This window comes from Typopeltis vanoorti, chromosome 22, assembly GCF_054136105.1.
Source record: "Typopeltis vanoorti isolate ZY-2024b chromosome 22, IOZ_Tvanoo_1.0, whole genome shotgun sequence".
NCBI classification, from domain to species: Eukaryota; Metazoa; Arthropoda; class Arachnida; order Uropygi; family Thelyphonidae; genus Typopeltis; species Typopeltis vanoorti.
In genome coordinates, this window is record NC_143570.1 from 96,938,688 (window position 1) to 96,963,263 (window position 24,576).

The 24,576-nt window shown below is 37.5% G+C and overlaps 1 protein-coding gene across 1 annotated transcript in view; it reads right to left on the minus strand.

The window, feature by feature from the left end:
* LOC150094582 (voltage-dependent calcium channel subunit alpha-2/delta-3-like) overlaps positions 1-24,576 on the minus strand; it is a 1,537,934-nt gene that overhangs the window by 31,708 nt on the left and 1,481,650 nt on the right. Inside the window, exon 33 of the mRNA XM_090412095.1 lies at positions 12,184-12,254. Within this exon, the coding sequence (XP_090268221.1) occupies positions 12,184-12,254 (71 nt within the window). The remainder of the gene's footprint in view (positions 1-12,183; positions 12,255-24,576) is intronic.

Here is a 24,576-nt window from a genome sequence, read left to right on the forward strand (position 1 = left end):
GTGGTATGGGAGTGCTAGAAGAGGAGAAAATGGAAACAGTTGGAGGGAGGTATGGGAATGCAGGAAGAGGAGAGAATGGAAACAGTAGGAGAGACAGAATGAGAGAGAGGTGTGGGAGTGCTAGAAGAGGACGTAGGCAAGAGATTGCAGTTCTGAAAAAGTCAGTGTGTCCAAAGGAGGATGGTAGCAGGGGTGGCCTCTTGTTGGAATGGGTACTTGGGAGAAGGGGGACAACATCAGGTAACACTGAGTCCAGTGAAGTCGAGAGGAAACAATGATAGGTATAGATGAATTGACATTTTTATGCTCTATATTAATGCCAGGAGTATCCGAAATAAAGGAGATGAATTTGTGGTGCTGATAACATCAGCCTGGCTAAAGATTATTGGGATCTCTGAGACGTGGTTGATGAAAAATTATATAATAACAGGAATAGAAGTAGCAGGGTACAGCGTTTTTCGGCATGATAGAAACGGAAAACGATGTGGTTGAGTACTGCTTATGATAAGTGACGACCTATGTCCTCTGAGAGTAGAGACTTTGGAAGGCAGTGACACTAACGATTTTGAAAGCAAATGGTGTGAGGTAGAAGTGGGCAAGACAGGATATTTAGTGGAGTGTTGCTACAGACCCAGGAGCACAGAGGGTGTGGACCAGGAAATGTTTAGACAGTTGAGTTTGGCAAGTTCAAGAAGAATGATTGTTATGGGAGATTTTAACTACAGTAGTATAAACCGGGGAGAGGAAGATGCATGTAGCAATAAGGGAATGTACTTTCTAGAATTCATGAGGGACAAATGTCTTAGGCAACATGTAATAGATGGAACAAGAGGTTCAAGAATTTTGGTTTGGTTATAGCATCAGAAGAGTTGATAATAACTGAGATGACATCTCTCCCACCAGTTGGAGAGAGTGACCATATGGTTTTGACTTGGAAAATGAATAGACATGCAGGAGTATCAAAAATACAGGAATGTATATGGAATTATAAGGCAGGTGATTATAATAATGATTATAATAATAATTCCCCAAGTTGAAGTCTTAGACTTCAACTTGGGGAGGTTTCATGGAGGGAGGCAGTGGAAGGCCAGGATATTATTAGTGCGTGGGAAATTATGAAAGAATATTTGTTAGCAGCAATGGTAAGTTGAATACCACGAGTGAACAAGAGGACACAATTTGGAGTACAGTGGATGACAAACAATATTAAATAGGAATTGCATGCGAAAAAGAGGTGTGGAAGAGATATAAGGAAACAGGAGAAGAGAAGATGCATGAAGAGTATAAGACACAGGCCAGAAGAGTGACTATTATGGTAAGGAAGATGAAACTGGAAGATGAGAGGAGATTAGCCTTAAGTTCCAAAGAAAATCCTAGGGAATTTTTTAGATATAGATTAGCCAGTAGGAGGAGAAATGAACTGTGGAAGAATGATATTGTGGGATAAAAATGGGAATAGAGTGACTGATGCAGACATAGTAGAATTGTTCACTGAACACTTTATTGCAGTATTTCATCCTGGAGGAGACAGTTTTAATGCTAGAGGGACAGGGCAGGTTCAAGGGTTAGAGGTACAGGAGGAGAGTGTATTTCAAATACTGAGTACTCTGGAAGTCAGTAAAGCTGTGGGACTGGATGGTATTTCACCAAGAGTTTTGAGAGAATGTGCTAGAGAACTGACAGTTCCTTTGACCTGGCTTTTCAATTTTTTTTTTTTTTTAAATAACGAAACCTGTGGTGCGTTCATAATTAGAAGAAACACACGTATAAACCACAGCGAAAATTATTTAATTGTAAATATTTCATCCTAAGTATCTTAGGACATCATCAGTACAGTATTTAAACAAAATTTAGGAATAACATACAGTTAGGGTGCATGATTACAATAGAATCTCATGAAAATGTGCATAACATGCTAAAGTAGTACAAAAAAAAAAAAAAAAACGTTAATTATTTAACACAGTTTTGTATGATAATTTCCCATACTTTAGGAATAGTAAGAACGTCGTTGCAGTTTAGGTTTGGGCTTCAGAACTTTCTTTGTATAAACGTTCATGTTTAAGTATAGATCTATGTAAAAGTTTAGCCTTTTCCCAATGGATCCTATGGTTTGGATTTTCAATTCCATGTTGAGAGAGGCCAGATTTCTGCGGTTTAAGAAGACGAATGTGGTCTTGATGTTCCGAGATGCGTTTCTGAACAGACCTACCTGTCTGTCCAAAGTAAGATAATTTGCATGAGCATGGAATCTCATAAACACCAGGTAACATCAAGGGTGAGAATTTGTCCTTAGGAGAAGGTAATAAGTTGTAAATTTGGTTGATAGGTTTGTAAGTAGTGGAAAAATTGTATTTCTTCATAATTTTAGAAAGACGTTCTGAGATGCCTTTAACGTAAGGTATGGGAATCCTATGCACTTCTTCCTGTCTGGTTTGATGTATGCAGAAGTGACTGATGATTTTTTTGAGTTGTTTTGGGATTATATCCATTTAGGATGGCTGTATTTTTGATAACTTCTAATTCCTGGTTTAAAGATTCTTCAGAGGAGCAGAATTTGTGTGCTCTGGAAACTAGTGATTTAATAATGCCAGATTTCTGAGATGGATGATGAGCAGAAGAATTGTGAATGTAGCGACCTGAGAATGTAGGCTTGTGAAAGACGGAAGTGGCGATGGAACCATCTTCTTTTCTTTTGATGTGTAAATCTAAAAAGAGATACCCTGTGGAGATTCTTTTTATAACGTAAAGTTGATGCGATGATGAAGAAGGTTAATTTTTTCTAGAAACAGTTGTAATTCAGGTTCGGGATGATTCCATACTGCAAATACGTCATCGACATATCTTAGCCAAATTTTTGGTTTGGGTTCAAAAGTGAATATTTTTTCCTCAAGGTGTTCTAGAAACAGGTTTGGTGATAAAGGAGATCCCATTGCTGTTCCTTCCTCTTGCTTGTAAATTTGACCTTTCCAGGTGAAGTAACCTGATACAATAACAAACTTGAACAATTCAACTATATCAGACGGAAATTTTTGAGTTAGTAATTCTATTGTTTCTTTATGGGGAATGTTAGTGAAGAGGGAGACAATGTCGAAGCTGATTAACAAGTCAGAATTTGATAGTTGAATGTCTTTAATTTTTGTGTGAAACTCATTAGAATTTTTGATTGAAGAGACTGAGTGGCCTATGTGAGGGCGGAGAAGGTTAGATAAGAATCTTGATAACTTGTACGTTGGACAGCCAATGCAGTCTACGACAGGTCTAAGTGGAACATTAGTTTTGTGTAGCTTAGGTAAGCCATAAATTCTAGGAGGTCTTGCATGGTATGTCTTAAGTTTTTTGATTGTTTCTTCATCTAAGGAGGAAGTTTCATTAAGTAGCTTATTTAATTTTCAGTTGACGATTCGTAGGATCAAAATCCAATTTGGAGTAAGTATTACGATCTCGAAGAAGTAAATTAATTTTTCGGTCATATGAATTGGTATCAAGAACCACAGTGGTTCTTGATACCAATTCACTGATAATTGAACCACTGATATTTCCTTTATCAGCTCTAGTAATGATTAAAATTTTGTTATGTTTTAAGGAAATAATAGCTTTCAATTCCGATGGTGGGATATTTAATTCTGAAGGTTTGACATTGTAGATCACTTTAGCTACTTCGAAACAAAGTAGCTAAAGTGATCTACAATGGGGAAAAAATATTCACTTTTGAACCCAAACCAAAAATTTGGCTAAGATATGTTGATGACGTATTTGCAGTTTGGTGGATAGAAGGAGAGGCGATATGATTGAGACTTTTAAACTGTTGAGAGGTGGTTACAGGGTTGACACTGGGGAGTTCTTTTGCTTGGTTGAACAGCAGGAAGGAGTGATGACAAGAGGCCATCCCTGGAAGTTACGAAAGGAAACTGTGAGCAAGAGGGTGAGGAGTGGTTTCTTTGCATGGAGGGTGGTTGAAGCATGGAATGCATTGCCTGATGGAGTAGTGAGAGTGAGAACGGTCAATGAGTGGTCTGATAGACATTGTGTTTCTTGGGGGGGGGGGAGAACTGCCCCTCGATGAGTCTTGATAGACTTTGTGTTTCTTAGGAACACCTCCCACGATGAGTCTTTTGACTCCATGGAGGCCTGAATAATAATAATAATAATCTTCAGTGCTCTCTCTCTCTCTCTCTCTCTCTTCCTAGACAAAAACGTTTAGCTTTATGGTGAAATATGGAGGAGGACGGTACTCAATTTTTAGCACTACAACCACTTCATGTGCCACGTCTTGGGTAAATGATTGCCTCCAACTGAATGATGAAGGTATAAAGTTGAAACTGATACACTAATCTCCGCATAGATGGTGCTATCTGTCACACATGATATTTTAAAATTGGATATGTCAGGCCAGAAATGTTTGGAACCTACCTCATATGATTTCTGTTCAGACATGATGCAAGTTACTTTTTATTGGTCTTTTAGATGTGTTGATAATTTGTCCACAGCTATTTACAACTTTGGTTAAGCAGAAAAAGGAGATGAGAATATGAATGAGAACAAGGTATATTTTCAATAATGTAAATGTTTCGATCAGAAGACTGAAAACAATAATCCAACCATGGAAATGTAGAAATCACAAAAATTATTGTATTTGGCACCATATAATGCCAGATACCATGGAAATAAGAAAGACTGTGTGAGTGTTGCTTCTTCCTGGGAGAAGAACTTAAACACTAGATTGTGATCTGAAATGAAGAGAAGATAAACAACTTCCCCAAGAATACTTAGAAGGGTCGCTAATAAGGAAGAGATCAAGTGCTTGGAGAATGGTCAGGGTCCCAGGTTATTAAGCACATGAACAAGTGCTTTTAATTTTTTCAGGAAATGACAATGTATACTGGAATATTAATTAAAAACTTTAATCAATACCTTCCTATATTTCCACAATGTTACATTACCATCTTAAGTGATCACAAAACAATGATATGTGCATGCAGGCACTAAGACTAAGCAAATGAGGCTGAAGAAAGGCAACTGAAGTTGGTCCTAGAGTCCAAAAAGGTGCCCCCTACCAGGCTATATTGGGTTGTGTTGTCACTGAGCTGATGTTCTTAGAATGGAAACTTCTCAAATTTGGGGCAGTCTCATGCACCAAAATTTGTTGAGGTTTGGGAAGGTTTTCAGAGCTGAGGCTGATTCAAGGAATAATCCTTCATATTTGTACTACCAAATTTGTTCTCAAATTTGGTCCCAGGATTTAAAGGCATTAAATTAACTGTGGAAAGGGTACAAAGGCAGATAACAAAGATGGTTTCAGTACAATGTTAGTTATGAGGATCGGTCGAGGGAATGTGGACCGCAGAGTATGGTAGATTGAAGGAGAGGTGAAATGATTGAGACTCTTAAACTGTTGAGAGGTAGTTACAGGGTTAACACTGGGAAGTTCTTTCGCTTGGTGGAACAGCGGGAAGGAGAGATGATAAGAGACCATTCCTGGAAGTTACAAAAGGAAGCTGTGAGCAAGAGGGTGAGGAGTGGTTTCTTTGCATGGAGCGGTGATTGAATCATGGAATGCGTTGCCTGATAGAGTGGCAAGAGCAAGAACAATCAACGAGTTCAAGGAGTGGTATGACAGACTTTGTGTTTCCTAGGAAGGACCTCCCATGATTAGTCTCTTGACTCCAAAGAGGCCTGAATAATAATAATACTTGCTGCAGTGTAATAAAGTGGCCTTCTTTCAGCATATTCTGTGGTGGGTGTCTAATGTATACTGGAACCACACTTCTGACAAGTTTTTTTCAGTAATATGCTTGGATTTCGCAAAAGCTTTTGATAGAGTACCTCATGATAAGTTGACAGTGAAACTAGAGCAGATGGGATTGGATATTAGATTAGCGCATTGGATTCGAGACTGGCTATCTGATAGGTATCAATAAGTAGTGTATGGGGGGTGTGATATCCAGGAAAAGGAAAGTCACTAGTGAAATGCCTCAGGGGTCTGTTTTAGGACCATTACTATTTATCTTGTATATTAATGATATTGGTGAAGATTTGGATGGAAATATTTAGTTGTTTGCAGATGATGCAAAGTTGGGACAAACCATAAAGAGTAGTGAAGATGTTGTGGCCTTGCAAGAAGACTTGAATAAATTTAGTGATTGGGCATGGAAATGGGGATGCGAGTTCAATGTTGCAAAATGTAAGGTTTTAAAATTTGGAAAACAAAGATGGGATGCAGAATTTATGCTTGGTGAGAATATATTGTTGGAGGTAGAGGAAATAAGAGATCTGGGGGTGATAGTGGATAAGGATCTGAAATTTAGGGGACACATCTCCAAATTGTGAAGACAACACAAAGGCTTCTGGGAATGATGCGGAGGACACTGACGTGTAGAAGTAGGGAGATTCTTGTTCCACTGTATAAGCCTTTGATTAGGCCACACATGGACTACTGTGCCCAGATTTGGTCACCAGGTTTTTAGAAGGATGAAGAGATGTTGGAAAGGGTCCAAAGGCGACTGACTAAGTTTCTGACCCGTAGAATGTTGAGTATGAGGAAAGATTGAGAAGATGTAATTTGCAGAGTCTGGTGGAGAGAAGGAAGAGGGGAGATATGATAGAGACCTACAAGTTGGTAAGGGGTTGTTATAAGATCAATGGTGGAGAAGTTCTATAGAGAATAGTGGGAGATCAGGAGAGAACCAGAGGTCATCCCTGGAAACTGTATAAAGAGTGTGTGAGTAGGGGAGTGAGAGGCAGGTTTTTTTCGTGCAGAGTTGTGAATGATTGGAATGCCTTGCCAGAGAGTGTGGTGTCTGCGAGGAGTTTGAGTGTGTTTAAGGCTCGGTATGATGAGATGTGTGATAAAAGGACCTCCCAGATGAGTCTTTGACTCAATGAGGTCTTGGGGTAATAATAATAATAAAATAATAATAATAGTAATGCATGGTCAACAAGCCCTTAGTGTCTGTATTGGTAAAACTGGATGTAGTCCTTGTGTTTGGATATCCTGATATTGGTTGTCCTGCCTGTTTGGCCATAGTAGGACAGTTTGCAACTGCAAGGGACCTGGTATACTCCAGGTAGGGAAAGTGGCAGGTCCTTGGTGGAGCCGATAGGAGATGCCAATTTCTTATGTGGTTTGTAACTAATTATGAGGTTATATTTTCTTAGGAATTTGTTACTTTTTCGGATGTACCACAGATATATGGAATGGTGATAGATTTAGAATAATCTCTGTAAAGAAGGGGGAGGAAGTTGTGGCTAACTAGTTTTAAGATTTTTTTTATTTTTTGGGAGGTTGCCTTTTTTCAGCCTCATTTGCTTAGTGTTAGTACTTGCGTGTACATATCATTGTTTTGTGATCCCTGAAGATGCCAATGTAACATTATCGAAATATAGGAAGGTATTGATTAAAGTTTTTAATTAATATTCTAGTATACATTATCATTTCCTGAAAAAATTAAAAGCTATGTATAACCTACGTATAAGTTTATCTAGAAGAACATGAACAATTTGTGTGCAAGATCACTGGTGATGGAAAAGTCTCGGCATTTCTGTTACTGGATCAGTGCAATTAGGAAAGGCAAACTAGTAAGCATTGCGAATATACAATAAAATTTCCAAGAAAGATGATTTCACTATCAGGCATTGGATTGAAGAAATATTTAAAGAGAGGAAATCAAAACATTGAAAATGGCTGATGTCATCAGGAGAGTAACAGAGACAGCAAATAACTTTGATAAGATGGGACAAAGGGATATTTACTTAAGGAGATTAAAAAGAGGAGATTTGGACTGTGAAACCTGATATTTTCTTTTCTATCTGATCTACACACACACTAAGATGCATGCACACACACATATGCGCACACATGTAAGACCTCAGAGCGAACAAATTCCATTTTTAGATGAAAAGATCAAAGAATGTGTAATTGGGAAAAGCAAAATAAGTAGTCGTACTTGAAGAAGCTGAAATCTGAGTTTCCATCTCCAGTATTCAGAACCACAATCAAATAGAACATCAAGAATGGAACTAAGACCAGATACAGTATATTGATGAAGTGAATTTGGAAGGTGGTTTTGGGAAGTTACTTTTATTTACCTGTAATCTATTTCTCTTTGCTTGACTTTTCATAGTTGTTGTTGTTTCAACTGAAATTGGAAACCTGTGGAATAAAGATGAATCCTCACACAGAAGAAAGATTTGTTTGTGAAGTTTGATGTAATAACTGAAATATCCCTTAAACTGCATGCTTTCTGTAAGAAATGGAGAAAAATATATATAAAGAGAGAGCATTTCACTTTCCATTAAGTTGAACCTAGCACATGCCTAAAAAGGGAGTGTGCCAATGTATTATGGTATACTAAGACAACTTGACATGAGGTTATAGGCTCACTATGTACAAGTAGCCTGTTTGCTAATTTTAGGTAAAAATGATGAAAATAAGAATATAATTTCTTCTCAAGTATAATTTGATTTCCTTCCAACTATAATTTTCTATATCTATATATTATCAATTACTGTAATAATATAGTGATAATATGGAAATATGATTTCTGCAAGTGACTTAATTTTCAAAATATCTGTATAGGCCTAGATCTCATTGATGAGACCATGATAAAGGTCATTTGGAGGATGCTTACAGTGGAGGAAACAAAGTTCCTGATTACCATGTAGAAGAATAAAGGTTCAACACAGTGGTATCTAATAGTAGAATTAAAGAAATCCGGTATCTCTTTAGTATCTCTTTTTCCAGTATCTAGTAGATAGAGCTATACCAAATTCTAATAATTTTTGCAATGCTCGTGGCAGGCTTTTGAATAGTTATCTGCCACAATCTCATGCTAGAGGCTTAATGGAGTGAAACAAAATTTAGAAAGGATTAAAAATATTGTTTAATTATTCCAATGTTTCAGTCACTGAGATATCATCAGGAAGTATACAATAAGAGACTTGTAACACACACAAAGGCAACACAAAACTATGTGAAACATGTTGACAAAAGACTAGACTAAGCAGGGTGCCCCCTGTGGGCATCTGTTAGCAGCCTAGGATATAAACTAGGATTTCGAAGTATTAGTGTTACCCATATTTTGGGAAGTTTAATGCAACTGTATTTATTTAAATTAGACTGATTTTTGAGAGTCACTGCAGATTCTAAAAATAGTCTTTCTTTTCTAAATTTACTGTGATGGGGCATGGTGATATTTTCAAGGCCTAACTGAACGTAGTCATGACTGCAGATGTATTTTTTATGTTCTTCCATGTGGATGTTGTCTGATCTTCCTGTCTGTTCACAGTAGGCCTACTTGCAGGAACAGGGCACTTTATATACTCCAGGCAGACAGAGAGAGAGAGAGAGAGGGGAGCTGGTCTTCAGTAGAATGTTTAAGTGTAGCAAGCTTTTGGTGGGGTTTGAAAGCTCTGCAGAGATTGCATTTCAGACTATTTTTTACGAAGTGCCTTGAACATAAGGGATGATGATAGTATTGCTAAATTCTTTCTGAAGAGAAGGCAGAGGATCAGGGAGGAAGGAAATGATTATTTTTTTGATACTGTGTAAACTGTAGCCATTAGATAAGGTGTGGTGTATATTACTGATGTTGGAAGTTTACCTACTTTGTTAAATGTTTAAATTTAAATTTTAATTTGAAAGTTTTGAATTTGAATTTTGAAAGTTTGAATTTCAAGTTTAAATTTGAAAGACTAGTCACACACAGAATACGTTGGAAGAAAGCCACAGTAATACACCGCAGCAAGTTAAAATTTGAAAGACTATTCATACACAGAATACGTTGGAAGAAAGCCACAGTAATACACCGCAGCAAGTTTAAATTTGTAAGACTATTCATAAACAGAATACGTCAGAAGAAAGCCACAGTAATACACCGCACAAGTTTAAATTTGAAAGACTATTCACAGAATCAGCCTCAGCCCTAAAAAAACATGCCAAACTTCAACAAATTTGGAAGCATGAGACTGCCCCAAATTTGGGAGACGTACATCATGAGAACATCAGCCCAACGGCCAAGAATACTAATATAGTCTGCTAGGGGACACCATCAGGACTTTAGGAAAAACAGTAGTCTTCTCTCTTTGACCTCATTTGCTGTATTAGTGACTGCGTGCACGTGTCTTAGTCTTAAGTTCCCATGAAGATGGCAACGTGATGTTGCCAAAATATAGGAAGTATATATTAAAGTTTATTTTAATTTATATTCCAGTTTATGTTGTGAATTCCTTAAGTAATTTAATAATCATTTACAGCCAACATATAAGCCTTTCTACAAGAATTACTTACTTGGTTATACTATAAATTAAAGATGTCAAGAAATTATATTCTTGGTTTAATCCTTTATCCAAATGTGAGCAAACAAAATTTGCACTGAAATATTTTCAGGACTGGTAACTTGTATATAGAAGCTAATGAACTTCACATCACTTCCCTTAGTAAAAACTTAAACTCTTAGTAAAAACACTTAGTATCACTTGCCTTGAAAAAACTTCCAACAACTATCTCTAATCCAGAGTATTTTAATAATAACGTGTGACACCTTTTGGCTACCTGTATATGGAAATATGATTTCTGCATTACTTCAACCTTGGTATCACCTCTGGGTCTTGCTCCCACTGATGAGACCTCGATAAAGGTTGAAACCGATCTGGGTGGTGACCTTTCCCATAATGCATAGCATTATGGGATACTAAGGCAAGTAATGTGAAGTCATTAGCCTCAATATACGTGTTGCCCAGTCCTGAAAATACTTCAGGTGCAAATTTTGTTTGCTTACACTTGGATAAAGGATTAAACCAAAAATATAATTTCTTGGCATCTTTAATTTATATGTATATGATTGAGTTCTGCTGTAAGGGAAGACTCAATGGAACAAAGGTAATAGGCTCTATTGGTTAGTGTTTTAATGATACCATATTGTTGAGGGGAAGGATGATGGAAAAGTTTGCGAATGCATCTCCCTACATGGGTGGGCTTCCTGTATACTGAAAAGGATACACTGCCATCGGGTAGGAGTGTTACCAAGGTGTCTAAAAAGGCCAAACTATTATTAGTCTCTTTTTCCATGGTAAACTGGATTCTAGGATGAAGACTATCGAGGTGAGAGAGAAAAGAGTCTGTGTCATCCACATATCTTAACAAAGAAGGTTTGAGAGGGTCTGAGTATATCTGTCACAATGAAGGCCACTGATGGAGTGCTTCCTATGAAGAAAAGCAGGAGGATAGTTGAAGTTCACCATTGAAAAGAGCCTAGTTCAACACAATAATATCTGGAAGTAAAACCAAAGAGATCTGGGGAAGGGGAGAAATCTCATTAGAATGATGAGAGATCTTTTCAAATCACTCTCAAGAGATTTACAGAATACTGATAAAATTCTAATGAATTCTAACAGTTGTAGAAACTCTGTGAGAGGCTCTGAACAAAATTTCACCTCAATAGCCGGCCTGGTTGGCCGAGTGGTTAGTGTATCCGCTCTCCAGCCAAAAGGCTGCGGGTTCGAATCCTGCCGTGGGAATGGATGTTTGTGCTTGTCTGTGGAAATACTAGTGGTGGTGGTTGGCGGTAGATAGCATTGGTGTAGTTGTGGTCAGTTGGTGGATTGAGTGGTTGAGACAGAGTTTGTAGAGCACGTGCCCTCCCCTCAATGAGTCTTTGGACTCCCTGGAGGGCATCAAATAATAATAATAATAATAAAGGCTTAAATCAGTTTGGGCAATGACTTCCCATTAACGTATAAAGAAGAATACAAAATTATAATTTCCTGTCAAGTATAGTTTACTGTGCTCCGTAATAACCCTGGTTGGCTCTCGGCCAACTAGGCCAGCCTGATTGAGTGGTTAGCGTATCCACTCTCTCCAGCCAAGAGGCTGTGGGTTCGAATCCCGCTGTGGGCATGGATGTTTGCGATTGTCTGTAAAAATACTGGTGGTGGTGGTGGGCAGTAGATGGTGCTGGTGTGGATGATGCAGTTTGTTGTAGTTGGTGGATTGAGTAGTGGAGATTGAGAGTTGTAGAGCAGGTGCCCTCCTTCGATGAGTCTTGGGACTCCCTGGAGGTGTCACATAATAATAATAATAATAATAATAATAAAGTGTAGAAACCTGTATCTGCTTTATATAACATTTATTCAAAATAAAGATAAGGAGATGGCTAAAAAAAAAACTGGAAGTGAAAGTTTCCATACCTTTTATATATTCCTGATTCCACCAAAGATTGGAAAATATCAAAATCTATTTCTCCAAAAAATTTCCCTGTCTGAAGAAAAGCAAAAACAGATGTTAAACTACTGAGTACAACATAAAACATTCCAAAAAAAAAGTATCTAAACTATTAGAAATGTTTTGACCAGTACAGTAACGAGGGTATGAAGCGCCTGTGACAAGTGTCTAACTTGGGCCCCCCCCCCAACCCAAATGATAAAACTTTTGAAAAATTTAAATGTAACAAGTTAAATTTTACTAAATGCAATATGTTAAATACTTACTATTAACCCCATCAAAACCAGTTGCAGTGTGTTGCAGAATTTGTGTATCTAAAGTGGTGTATTGCCAAAATTTAAAAATACAATATAAAATAGCAGACTTTTATATCTCTTTATTTATTTTTACTGAAAATAAGAGCCAACAGGCTTCTTTATTTATTCTTCTTTACTTTACTTTACTTCTTCTTCTTTATTTATTTTTATTTGTTACATTTTGCGCACCAAACCTAGTTGTGCCCGTGGCGGGTGCCTCTTTCGCCACACCCTCGTTACGGCACTGGTTTTGACTCTAAATAAAACAGTTTTAACACACACACACACACACACACCATTTGGATATGTTGTAAATATTTAAGAACTGAACAATTTGCTTATATGATAGTAATCACTGCAAACTTTTGAACTATTTTTCAGGCATGCATACATAAACCATAATCAAGTTACAATTAAGTACAGAATATTATAATTGAAATATTATTATTATTATAATAAAAACATTAATGAAGTTTGACTGATCATTGGAGCTCTCACTCAGCAAAGCAACATATTACTAAACTGAAAATTACACTCATTCACACTCCTAGCATTCCTACCATATTTTGACGATGCATTCCACTCACCCACCATATCTCCCATTCCTTCTGTTTCACCCTCCACTCCATGTATACTTCCTTCTGTACTAAACTGGTAAAATCACCACACTAATTTAAATGTCTCTATTGCATCATCTCATTGCAAATTTTTCGACCATTTTTCAGGCATGCATACATAAACTATAATCAAGTTACAATCAGTCTTTTTGCTAAACTGGGCTACTGACATTTTCTCAACTTCTTATTATAATGTATATTCAATAGTGCTAATATTGCTCTAATCATTCATCTCTGGTCACTTTTCCAGAGGTTCTATATCATAAAGAAATCAGGTAACTAAATCTGACAACAATGCATATGCAATCTGACTAATGCCTTACACAGTGGCAAAACTTAATCTTATCCAGGAGAGGCTCATGCATAGGCAGTGCAGAACCCCCAATTTTTCTCGATATATAAATATATTTATTAATTTAATATACTTTTGAAAGGAATAATAGACTTTTGGAAGAAATGTAATATCTTGCAGATGCAGCATGGAACAAGATAACAACAGCATGTATGAATGGTGTTTAGAAGAAGCTGCTGAAAAACTATTTTTCCACATTCACAGGATTCAACAAAGACAAAGCCTCATAAAAGAATGGCAAAAAGATAGTGAAGCTAGCTAAAGAGTTGAGTTGAAGGGTGACAAAAGGTCTAGAGCACGGGTGTCCAATCTTGGCTTGCCTGGGCCACATTGAATGAAGAGGAATTGTCTTGGGTCGCATATAAAATGTATAATATAGTTAATGTATATAAGTAACAAAACTTCCTTCATTTTTTTAAACTTTTTTATTATAACATTAAAAAAAAGAGGGCAGCATAAACATAAAACTAGTGAGATATTTGCCCCTGTTTACATGAAACAAATGCATCTACGTCTGGGTTGATGGAAGTGGTTGCAATTCATGAGCTCTCAAGGTTTTTGTCAGAAATTTTTGATCTACTTTTCTCTTTGTATGCTTCAATCTTGAAAACAGTTGTTCACAAATGTATGTACTACCAAAAAGCAATGAAATGAATAAAGCGTGATTGTGAAGGGAAGGATATTTTTCTCTGGGAAGATAGGTCTTATAAAAACCTAGCAAAGATACATGATCAAATTTTTTTGACTTAAATATCTGATTGCAACTCTATACATTTCATTTGAAAATTTGAAGGTGATGTATTTATGCCGAATGAAAAGGAGTTGCAAATATACAAAAAATTGATAATATTTTCTGAAATCATGAAACCTATTCTCAAATTCCTATATCAAAACAGAAAGAAAGTGCAAGAGGAGAGTGTGGTCCAAATACTGAGTATTCTGGATGTTAGTAAAGCTCTGACCGTGCAGTTAGCCTAGTGGCTTTGCGCTTCACAACCATATGCCTGGGGAAGGAGTATCCTGGGTTCGATTCCCATCGCTGACATGAGGAGCTTAAGGATCTTCCTCAACCATAGCCAAGTTAGCTGGTCTTGGGCGTGGACAACAGGGTTCCCCCCCCCCCAGTTTATCTGGAGTTTTTCATCCCACAAGCAGGCAAACCAGCAAACTGTGAACACACACACATGAATCTACACCCATAAATACTTAACCCCCCCATGAGGGGGCTCAACTAAGCCCATTAGGGATGGGGGAGACAAGAGAGGAAACTCCATATAAATAAATAAATAAAAGTAAAGCTCTGGGACTGGATGGTATTTCACCACGGGTTTTGAGAGAATGTGCAAAAGAACTAACAGCTCCGTTGACCTGGCTCTTCAATAAAAGTCTGGCTTGGGAAAGGTAATGGTACTATCTTAACTTCCATCCAAGGATGGAAGGAAGGTAAGATAGTACCAGTGCCTGGAAGTGTCTAATTATAGGTCAGTTTGTGTTTCATCAGTAGTTGTTAAGACTTGGAGAAATTAGTGAGGGGCCATATACAGCATTGGGAAGGTGAGGGTAATGTTATCTGTGAGAGTCAACATGGATTTGTTAAGGGATGCTCTTTCTTTAGAAATATGACTGCCTTTTATAATAAAGTGACAAGAGTAGTTGATGAGGGAAAGGCATATGCTGCCTTTTTCTGGATTTTGCAAAAGGCATTTGATCGGGTACCACATGATAGGCTGATACTTAAGTTGCAACAACACATGGGTTTAGATGTTGCACTAGTCAACTGGATTAAGGATTGGCTGTTTGATAGGTATCAGAGAGAGTTGTGTATGATGGGGGCAATATCAAGGAAGCAGAAGATTACAAGTGGGGGTCCCACAGGGCTCAGTACTGGGACCTGTATTGTTTAACCTTTATATCAATGACATTATCAATGTATTGCAGGGTGATATTCAGTTGTTTGCAGATGATGCGAAACTGGGAAGGGTTATTAGTAATAGTGCAGATGTGGCAGCCCTGCAAGATGATTTGAATAAACTAGAGAGATGGGCAAACGAATGGGGATTTCAGTTTAATGCAGCTAAATGTAAACTCTTGAAGTTCAGGATCCATCGATGGGAGGATGCATACTCGATTAGAGGAGCTGTACTGGAGGAAGTAGGGGAGACAAGAGATCTGGGGGGTGATGATTGATAGAAAACTGAAATTCTGGGAACATATTGCAAAGGTGGTGAAGGTAACTCAGAAGATTGGTACAATACTGAGAAGGATGCTGACATACAGAGATAAAAGAGTTATCATTCCATTGTACAAGACTCTGATCACACTACACTAGGACTAATGTTCTCAAATTTGGTTCCCAGGATTTGAAGGGGATAAATTAACTGTGCAAAGGGTACAGAGGTAGATAACAAAGATGGTTTCACAGGACTGTAAAATGTTAGTTACGATGATTAGCTGAGGGAATGTGAACTGCAGAGTTTGGTAGATAGAAGAAGGAGAGGTGATATGATTGAAACTTTTAAACTGTTGAAAGGTAGTTACAGGGTTGACATTGCGGAGTTTTTTGCTTGGTGGAACAGTGGGAAGGAGCGATGACAAGAAGCCATCCCTGGAAGTTACGAAAGGAAGCTGTGAGCAAGAGGGTGAGGAGTGGTTTCTTTGCATGGAGGGTGATTGAACCAAGGAATGTGTTGCCTGATAAAGTGGTCAGAACAAGAATGGTCAATGAGTTCAAGGAGTGGTATGACAGACTTTTTGTTTCATAGGAAGGACCTTCCACAATGCATCTTGACTCCATTAAGACCTGAATAATAATAATAATAATAATAAATGTTAAAAGTTCTTTTGCAGCCACATTACTAACAGTCCAGGGCCGTACGTGACCTGTGGGTTGGACACCCTTGGTCTAGAGCATTTGTTGGAAAATGTGTAGAAGAAGTAAAAGAAGAAAAAAGTAGCAGAACAAGAAGAGAAAAAACCAGAAGGCAAGGAGGAAGAGAAGTCCCCAAAAAATGTTTACAGCAAAAAAATTCATAGAGGAATTTGCTTCTGTTAATGCAGAAGTTCAGTTGTATGAGGAAATGGATCCTAACCATTTAGATTTAGCAAAACAGACATAATGATGAAAACTGCAATTGTTTGCTACAGAAAAAAAGGATGATGATGGTAGTAGTGGTTTGGTGTAGTTGGTGAATTAAGTGGTGGAGATGGAGAGTTGTTGAGTAGGTCTCCTCCCTTGATGAGTCTTTGGACTCCTTGGAGGTCACAAAACAATAATAATAACAATAATAATAAAAAAGTATGCAAAAAAAAAAGGAAATGTGTGCAGACTAATTTGCAGACTTAAAAAGCTGTAATGCAAACTTTTTAAGCTTACTCATACTGTCACCTCATCCCCTGAAGATGAGCTTAGACTTCACATAAGTTATGTATCTGCTGAACTATTCTCTGAATGCTTTGATGCAATTCCTGAATTTGAATTTATTGTTGATTACCTAGCCTCCCCTTGTCTCTTCTGATGAAATATTCAATTAATAAAGTAGTAGCTTTGAAAATTACTCTTCCACCATGTGATCATTTTACTACATAAGTGCACAGAAGAACTGTACATTCTGTATCTTTCAAACAGAATTTTTATGTTATAATTTGTATATTTTTATTATTTCACTAAAAATAGTCAGTGAAATTAATTCAAAATATAAGAAAACAGGCTTAAACATTTAGCATTAAGCAGTGGCGCACCCAGGGAGGGGGGGGCCAAGGGACCCTCTCCCGCACCGCAAAAGAAAAAGGAAATAAACACTAGAAAATTTCCAAAAAATCTTTTACTAATTAAAATTCATTTTCTTATTTATGTTGTGTCTTCTATTTCTATACTACTACTTATCATGTATTGGCAATCACTGCAGATGCTCAGTGTCATAGGTCATATGCAATGCAAAATGTGTATTCGTAAATCGTCTATTCAACTCCCCCCCCCCCCCCAAATTAAATCCAGAGTGCACCACTGGCATTAAGGAGAGGGTCATTATTTCAAATTTGTGCAGTAGTAATGCTTCAATACTCTCCTTGAACAAGTAATAAAAAGTGGCAATGATGAAGTGGGCAAGCTCTCGATGACTCCATGTTGTACTAAACCAATGACTACTCATCATTATTGCAGGTCATGTATGATTGATGTTATCACAGTCTTTTCTCAACAGTGTCTCAATTGTCCAAAGTAAAAGAGATGACAATAACAGGAAACTTCATATACACTAGGGAAGGAAGAAGGAGATTGTTTATCCTTGGTCGAAGGTAATCAGGAGAGTTTGTTGAGAGGAGAAAAACTAGGTGCTAGATTGTATTTCTTGAAGACCTTCGAGATTGGTTTGATGATAACAAATATAAGGAATTGGAACTCTCTGTACAGGTTCTGAGCCATTAAGAGAAAGCTCGTAGGAATCGCCAATATGCAGTATCTTAAGTTTAAATATCTCAATTGTGTCACACTTTTGTTTTCAATTCATATATGCAAACTCTGTACGAGGGATGTCCAGAAAGTAAGTTCTGCTGGGCTGTCAGAGAAACAAAAATATACTTACAAAAAACAACTTTATTCGAAATTAAAGAAGACATCTTTCACAACTTTTCTACATAATTTCTGCCATTGTTCAGGCACTTATCATAACGGGGCACTAAGAGTTGTATACCTTTGTCGTAGAAGGTTGCCGTCTGTGATGCAAACCACGTATTGACTGCTTCTTTGACCTCGTCATCGTCTTGAAACTGCCGGCCACCAAGGAAAGATTCCAGATGTTTGAACAGGTGAAAGTCGCTTAGTGCGAGGTCAGGACTATATGGGGGATGATGGAATTTTTCCTAGCCGAAGGTGATGAGAAGTTGTTGTATTACACAGGCCATGTGTGTGGCGGGTGTTATCATGAATCAAAATAAATGTCCCTGGTAAGCATGCTACGTTTTTTATTCTGGATAGCATGAAATTTCTTAAGGGTTTGGCAGTACATACTCATGTTGATTGTGGAGCCTTGACCCAAGAACTCTACCAGCAAAATTCCTTGTCTGTCCCAAAACACAGTGCACATGATTTTCCGAGCAGAAACAGTCATCTTAAATTTCGTCTTGACTGGTGATGGGGTGTGCCTGCACTCCATGGACTGTTGTTTGGATTCAGGGGTTGCGTGCAACACCCAAGTCTCGTCCCTGGTGACAGGTCTGCTCAGGAAAGCATCACCATCTGCCGTACCATTGAATCACTCATTACATGTTCTCTATAAACCTCAATAATTTGCCGATGGATTTCAGCTGCTTTAATGTTCCTCACATTCAAGAAATGGATAACTGACCTAATTTCACATGTGACAGGTGATTCGATTTTCTTAGACATTATCAACACCCACCAAAAAGTGTATGCACTGCGAGAATGTCTGAAAATGGTACTAACGCCTTGCTAACGAATTAACAAACTCAGCACACATGCGCACCATTGCGATCGCAGTGCTGCAGTGAAAATATTTAAAAATGAAACTTACTTTCTGGAGGTCCCTTGTAGTTTGCATAGCCTCAGTCTATCCTCATAACCAACATTGTAGAGTCGTGATATCATTTTGGTTATCTGCCTCTGCACCCTCTCCAAGGTTAATATACCCTATTCACAACCTAGTGATCAGATCTGGGTACAATGGTCTAGATGTGGCCTGATCAAAGCTTTATACAATGGAATCACCACTCTTTTATTCTTATTGGTCAAATTCCATCTTAGTACTGCAGCAATCCTCTGGATTGTATTCATCAATCTTATCTCATATTTCACAGGATGCCAACTTATCATGTGGCATCCTATGAAATACCTATGTAAAATACAAAAAAATGAATGGCCGTATATGCCCTTCTCTCATCAACTGCTCTTTCTACTTTATTTATGAAAGGCAAGCAATTACTGAAACAACAGTGCCCTTTAACAAATCCATGCTTACTTTCACATATAACATTGGTTGCATTTGTCCAATTTTGTATATGATCCCTTATCAATTTCTCCAAAGTTTTAACAACCATAGAAGAAATACAAACTGGTCTATAGTTTGATGACTGCATTCTACAGATAAGCTTAGGTGTCGATGGTTATTCATGACTGATTTTTAACGGTATTAACAACACCAAACAATTTTATCAAAAGTTCAAATCAGCATCATCAGAGCACAACACAGCTTGTATACGTGACAGTGAGTAAGTGAAACAATACAATTGTAATGAACAAAAGATCTAAAGCCCTATTTTGGTACCTCTCTTATGTTATAAATAAATAAACAATTTTATCAAAAGTTCAAATCAGCATCATCAGAGCACAACACAGCTTGTATACGTGACAGTGAGTAAGTGAAACAATACAATTGTAATGAACAAAAGATCTAAAGCCCTATTTTGGCACCTCTCTTATGTTATAAAAAAAAAAAAATTACAAACTTTTGGCAAATTAATGCAACCATATTTGTTCAGGTTAGGAGAATTCTTCAAAGCCATGGCTGACTCAAAAAATAATCTTTCAGACCTGTTACGACTTCTAAATAGCACATTTGTTTCCTTCCCACTAATCCCGTGTGAAAGGGTGTCCAAATATTTTACAACATTAGAGGGTGCCAAAATAGGCCTTTAGATCTTTTGTCAATCACAATTGTGTTGTTTTACTTACTCACTGTTGTGTATACAAGCTGTGTTGTGCTCTGATGATGCTGATATGAAATTCAGCGAAATATAAGCAGTTAATAAAACAACTTTTGATAAAATTGTTTGCTGTTGTTAATTCCGTTAAAAATAAGGCAAGTATAATGGTCAACACCTAAACTTATCAGTTAGATTGATGATTCCGCATGGAGAAGATATCATATACAAAGTGCGACGGTTCGGTAAGTTGAAACTGAAATTGTCCAGAAAATCGAACAGGTTAGCTTTCCTCAAACGATGGTGAGAAAGTGATATCATTCCAGCTTTTCACAAATTTAAAGAAAAGCAAAAATTGGCAAAGGCACATCATATTTACCGACGGGCAAGTTTAGCACTTCTGCAAGAACAAATCACTGCTACTAGCATGGAGCTTAGCAAGTTAAACAGCTCAGTGGCATACTCAGGAATTAATCTTGGGGGGGGGGGGATGAGTTGAGCAGACGATTTGAGAATACACACTACACATTACATACGACCTATGACTGAGCCATCTGCAGTGATCGCCAATACATGATACCCATGATCTTCTCTGGCCTGGCTCGGGCAAAACGAAGTATCGCTCGGTCTGCCTGAGCTCCACTTTATTTGAATTGTATTCACAGCGGCCGTGATTTTCCTGAGAGCTATAGGGTATTCCCACCTTATGTGACCACTAATTCATAAGTAGTATATAGAAATAGAAGACACGGCATAACATAAATAAAAAGATGAATTTTAATTAGGAAAAGATTTTTTGGAAAATTTTCTAGTGTTTTTTTCCTTTTTCTTTTTTTTTTGGGGGGGGCCCTTTTCCTCCCTGAAAAGCTCATTACCGCTCTATAAGAAGAACTAATCAACGTGTTAAATCCTGAAATGCAGACTGTTCTATATCACATCTCCGAATTTGCAAAAATAAAAAAAAATTAACAAAAGTTAAAAGCAGACACATGAAGAAATATGAAATCATACAACAGCAGCAACACACTATGTTCCAACTGCAACTTCGACGAGACCACTTGGCCGTAAATTTATCGTCAGAAATACTCACTGAAGAAGCGGAAAATGTCTCAGTCCAGGCAGAGGTGGGCAAACTTTTTAGACCATTGACCGCCTTCATGAAATCCTTGATCCCTCATTGACCCCCACATCATGTTAAATAAATGTTATCAATAATAAATTTCTGAATTGAAAAATAATAATTCCTTCACACTTTTACTTCATTACTGCTGCTCGATAAGAAATATTCAAAGAAATGTAAAGAAATACTTACAGAAATTTATAAAGAACATAAAAAATTTAAACCCTCTTTTGACCCCTAGATATTTATGGACACCTTGGATAGTCACATCGCCCCTCGGGGGTTGATATTGACCACTTTGCCGACCCCTGGCCTAGGGCATAACTTTGCCATCACACCCAAGCACATTCCAAAATTAAAAATCATGATGAAGGTAGAATGGGGCATTTACCAATAATGTGCATTTAAATATAGCAAGCATCCTAAATAAGGCTAAACCATCACCAAAAAGCAATATATATCACATAATGAAATAATTGCCTTAAAAAAGTTGTATAAGAATAAAAATATTATTATTACAAAAGCAGATAAGGGAAATGCAACAGTTATCACGGATCAAGAAGATTATAACAAAAAATGCAAGATCTCCTATGTGATGGTTCCACGTACCAAATTATAGATCGAGACCCCACTATGTCTGAAAGAAAAAAAGTCCAAAAATTACTGAAAAAAGTGACTTCCTGGCCAAAAGAAATCATTAAAAAAAATAATAAAACCAGTTCATGTTAAACCACCCCGTATTTACGGATCACAAAAATCCACAAACCTAATATCCCCCTATGCCCCATAGTTGATAGCATGGATAGTCTCATGTATAAACTTGCTCAACAGCTAGCCAAGTCACTTTCCCCCCTTACAACTCCTCTACTTTTATAAAAAAATTCAGTCCATTTCAAATCACTAGTGAAAAATCATATCTTTAAAAATTCAGACATAATGGTTAATTTTAATGTCACCTCTTTATTTATCAATGTACTACTTATAGACACTCTTAATTTGATCAAGTCTAAATTTCCCCCTGATATCTTTGAATTATTCAAATTTACTATGCATGCAGGTACTTTACATGGGGAGGAAAAAATCTACAAACAGATTAATGGTACTGCTATGGGTTCCTCCCCTTTAGCAAACTTTCACATGGAACACTTTGAAAACAAAGTACTTAACACAACTACACATCATCAACATAGTGGTTACACTATGTTGATGATGTATTTGCCATTTGGCCCTATGAGAGGTGCATCCAAAGTGTCTTTGGATGCATCTGTCACCTACTAAATAGCCAATATCCCCAAATCCACTTCACAGTAGAAAACGAATCTAATAACTATCTACCATTTCTTGACACATTAGTCACCCACCTTTCAGATGGATCACTATCTTTTTCTATTTACAGAAAGCCAACACACAGGAAGATACCTACATAAACAATCACATCACCCAGTCCAACAGTATGGCATTTTAAAAACACTTACACACAGAGCCAGAGCCATTTGTCCTAATGATACAGCTCTGTCCACAGAAGTCAAATATCTGCACCATACATTCCTGGTCAATGGCTACAATTCCTACAAAATAGATAAAATACTACATAGTCCCATTTGCCTCTCCCTTCACAGAGACACAACATTACCATTTCTATCCCCTATATCAGAGGTATATCAGAAAAGATAGCCAAAGTACTGATGAAACATGGCCTTTGCACCACATTCAAGCCTCATGTTAAACTAGCAACTCTGATCTGCTTGCCTAAGGATAAACATCACCCTCTAGCACATCCTGGAGTGTATGAAGTTCCCTCCCTGTGACTTGGACAACTATGAGCAAACAGCAAGATCAGTTAACATCTGCCTAGAAGAACATAAAAAATACATTCACTACTATTACTATGGCAAGTCAGGACTACCAGACCATGATTTGGAAACCCCTTCACACAGGATTAGATGGAAAAAAACGAATGGGCTATTTAGAGATCGTTACAGATCTGAAAGATTATTTCGTGAGTCAGCCATGGCTTTGAAGAATTCTCCTAACCTGAACAAATATGGTTGCATTAATTTGCCAAAAATTTGGGAGATTGATATGTTAAGAACAACTCCCACATAACTGTAATGTTTCTTTTTTATAACATAACAAAGAGTGCCAATATAGGACTTTAGATCTTTTGTTCATTACAATTGTATTGCTTCACTTACTCACTGTCACATATACAAGCTGTGCTGTGCTCTGATTATGCTAATTTGAACTACATGCAGTTAATAACAAATCTTTTGATAAAATTGTTTGGTGTTGTTAATACTATTAAAAATAAGTCATGAACCACCTTTGTGCAATAACACCAAAGTGCTCTCTAACTTCTGCCAGCCCATGTGCATATGAGAAACATTTTGTGCACAAGTTTTCCTTCTTACACTCAATGGGTGTGGAATCCAATACTAAAAGCAGCAAAATTTATGATTATTATTACTACCCAAGACCTCACGGAGTCAAAGACTCATCTGGGAGGTAATTTTATCACACACACACAACTCATCATACTGTGCCTTGAACACATTCAAATTCACTGCAGACACCACACTCTCAGGCAAGGCATTCCAATCATTTACAACACTACACGAAAAAAACCTGCCTCTCACTCCCCTACTCACACTGTCTTTATACAGTTTCCAGGGATGACCTCTGGTTCTCCCCCAATCTCCCACTATTTTCTGTAAAACTTTTCCACCATTGATCCTATAACAACCCTTTACCAACTTGTAGGTCTCTATCATATCTCCACTCTTCCTCCTGTTCACCAGACTATGCAAATTGCATCTCCTCAATCTTTCCTGATACTCGACATTCCAGAGGTCAGAAACTACCTTAGTCAGTCGCCTTTGTGCCCTTTCCAATATCTCTTCATCCTTCTGAAAACCAGGTGACCAAATCTGGGAACAATAGTTCATGTGTGGCCTAATCAAAGGCTTATATAACAGAACAAGAATCTCCCTACTTCTACACATCGGTGTATTCTGCATCATTCCCAGAGACCTTTGTGTTGTCTTCACAATTTTGGCGATGTGTCCCCTAAATTTCAGATCCTTATCCACTATCACCCTCAGATCTCGTATTTCTTCAACCTCCAACAATGCATCCTCACCAAGCATAAATTCTGCATCCCATCTTTGTTTTCCAAATTTTAAAACCTTACATTTTGCAACGCTGAATTCACATCCCCATTTCCGCACCCAATCACTCAGTTTATTCAAGTCTTCCTGCAAGGTCACAACATCCTCACTACACTTCATGGTTTGTCTCAACATTGCATCAACTGCAAACAA